At 39.8% G+C, this 1,451-nt stretch overlaps 1 protein-coding gene across 1 annotated transcript in view; it reads left to right on the forward strand.

Moving 5' to 3' along the window:
* The window catches only part of LOC109243023 (eukaryotic initiation factor 4A-14), a 3,430-nt gene extending 2,233 nt beyond the window's left edge, over positions 1-1,197 (forward strand). Inside the window, exon 5 of the mRNA XM_019409915.1 lies at positions 263-1,197. Within this exon, the coding sequence (XP_019265460.1) occupies positions 263-898 (636 nt within the window). The 3' untranslated portion in view covers positions 899-1,197. The remainder of the gene's footprint in view (positions 1-262) is intronic.

Genomic DNA, 1,451 nt, shown 5'->3' on the forward strand with positions numbered 1-1,451 from the left:
GATAAAGTAAGTATTTGTAAGCTTCTTTTCTTGGTCGTATGTTAGGGTCGGAAAAAGATTTGTGTATATGTGATATTATCCTCTTTGTGGGAGTTCTATTCTTGTCGTTATTATGCTTTAGTGTCTTTTAGAATTGCTGCAGGACTTTGCTGGTTTTCCCCCCTTATTTCCTGTAGTATCTCCCTGTTGGCCTAACCTAAAAGCTGATTTATTGCCCCCAAGGCTCACAATCAGTGTCTTATTTGATTATATTATTTTCCAGATTTATGATATTTTCCAACTGCTGCCACCAAAGATTCAAGTGGGTGTTTTCTCTGCCACTATGCCACCTGAGGCCCTTGAAATTACTAGGAAGTTCATGAACAAGCCTGTGAGGATTCTTGTGAAGCGTGATGAGCTTACGCTTGAAGGTATCAAGCAATTTTATGTCAATGTTGACAAGGAAGAGTGGAAGCTTGAAACTCTTTGCGATCTTTACGAGACCTTAGCCATCACCCAGAGTGTCATCTTTGTTAATACCAGGCGTAAGGTTGATTGGCTCACTGATAAAATGCGCAGCCGTGATCATACAGTATCTGCAACTCACGGAGACATGGACCAGAACACTAGAGATATCATTATGCGAGAGTTCAGATCTGGGTCTTCTCGTGTGCTCATCACCACTGATCTTCTGGCCCGTGGTATTGATGTGCAGCAAGTGTCCCTTGTGATTAACTATGACCTTCCTACTCAGCCAGAGAACTACCTGCATCGTATTGGTCGTAGTGGACGATTTGGAAGAAAGGGTGTTGCTATCAACTTTGTCACAAAGGATGACGAAAGGATGCTTTTTGACATTCAAAAGTTTTACAATGTTGTTATCGAGGAGTTGCCAGCCAATGTGGCCGATCTCCTTTGATGCGGTTTTGGTTCTGTGAGGTGAATTTCTTCTTTAAATGAAGTAATTTAATATCTTATTCTTAGGTTAGTTAGATTTCAACTGGACCTATAATTGGGAAATGTGCCATGATTCGCCATGGAACCTGTAATTTTCCAGTTTGGTTGGAGTACCTACTATCAATTTTGTCGGTTTGTTTTTATTTTGTATTGTAAGTCCAAATTAACTCCAAGTTTTGGATGTTTTTTGAATTTTTATTGAGATTTAACTCTTGGCCTTGTTATTGTGTATGAGGAAAGTTTTAGAGGCAAGTTGTTTTATTTGAATTGTGTAATAGTTTCACGCATTGTGGTGCTTGTGTAGTTTGGTTTCGATTTGAGAGAGAAAACATAGTAAGCGGAAGATGGTGCATGTGTTGACGCATATTGTATTCGAGACTTGCTAGCTTCCTTGTGATCATTAATCCAGGATTTGTGCAACGGATGAGACCATCCCACGGTTGAGCTGTTTAGTATTTTAGTTGAATCTTACAGCTTCTGGCTCTTCTTGTTTGACATGTGTAGAGAGTGGCTAA

This window comes from Nicotiana attenuata, chromosome 2 (genome assembly GCF_001879085.1).
Source record: "Nicotiana attenuata strain UT chromosome 2, NIATTr2, whole genome shotgun sequence".
Classification (NCBI taxonomy): Eukaryota; Viridiplantae; Streptophyta; class Magnoliopsida; order Solanales; family Solanaceae; genus Nicotiana; species Nicotiana attenuata.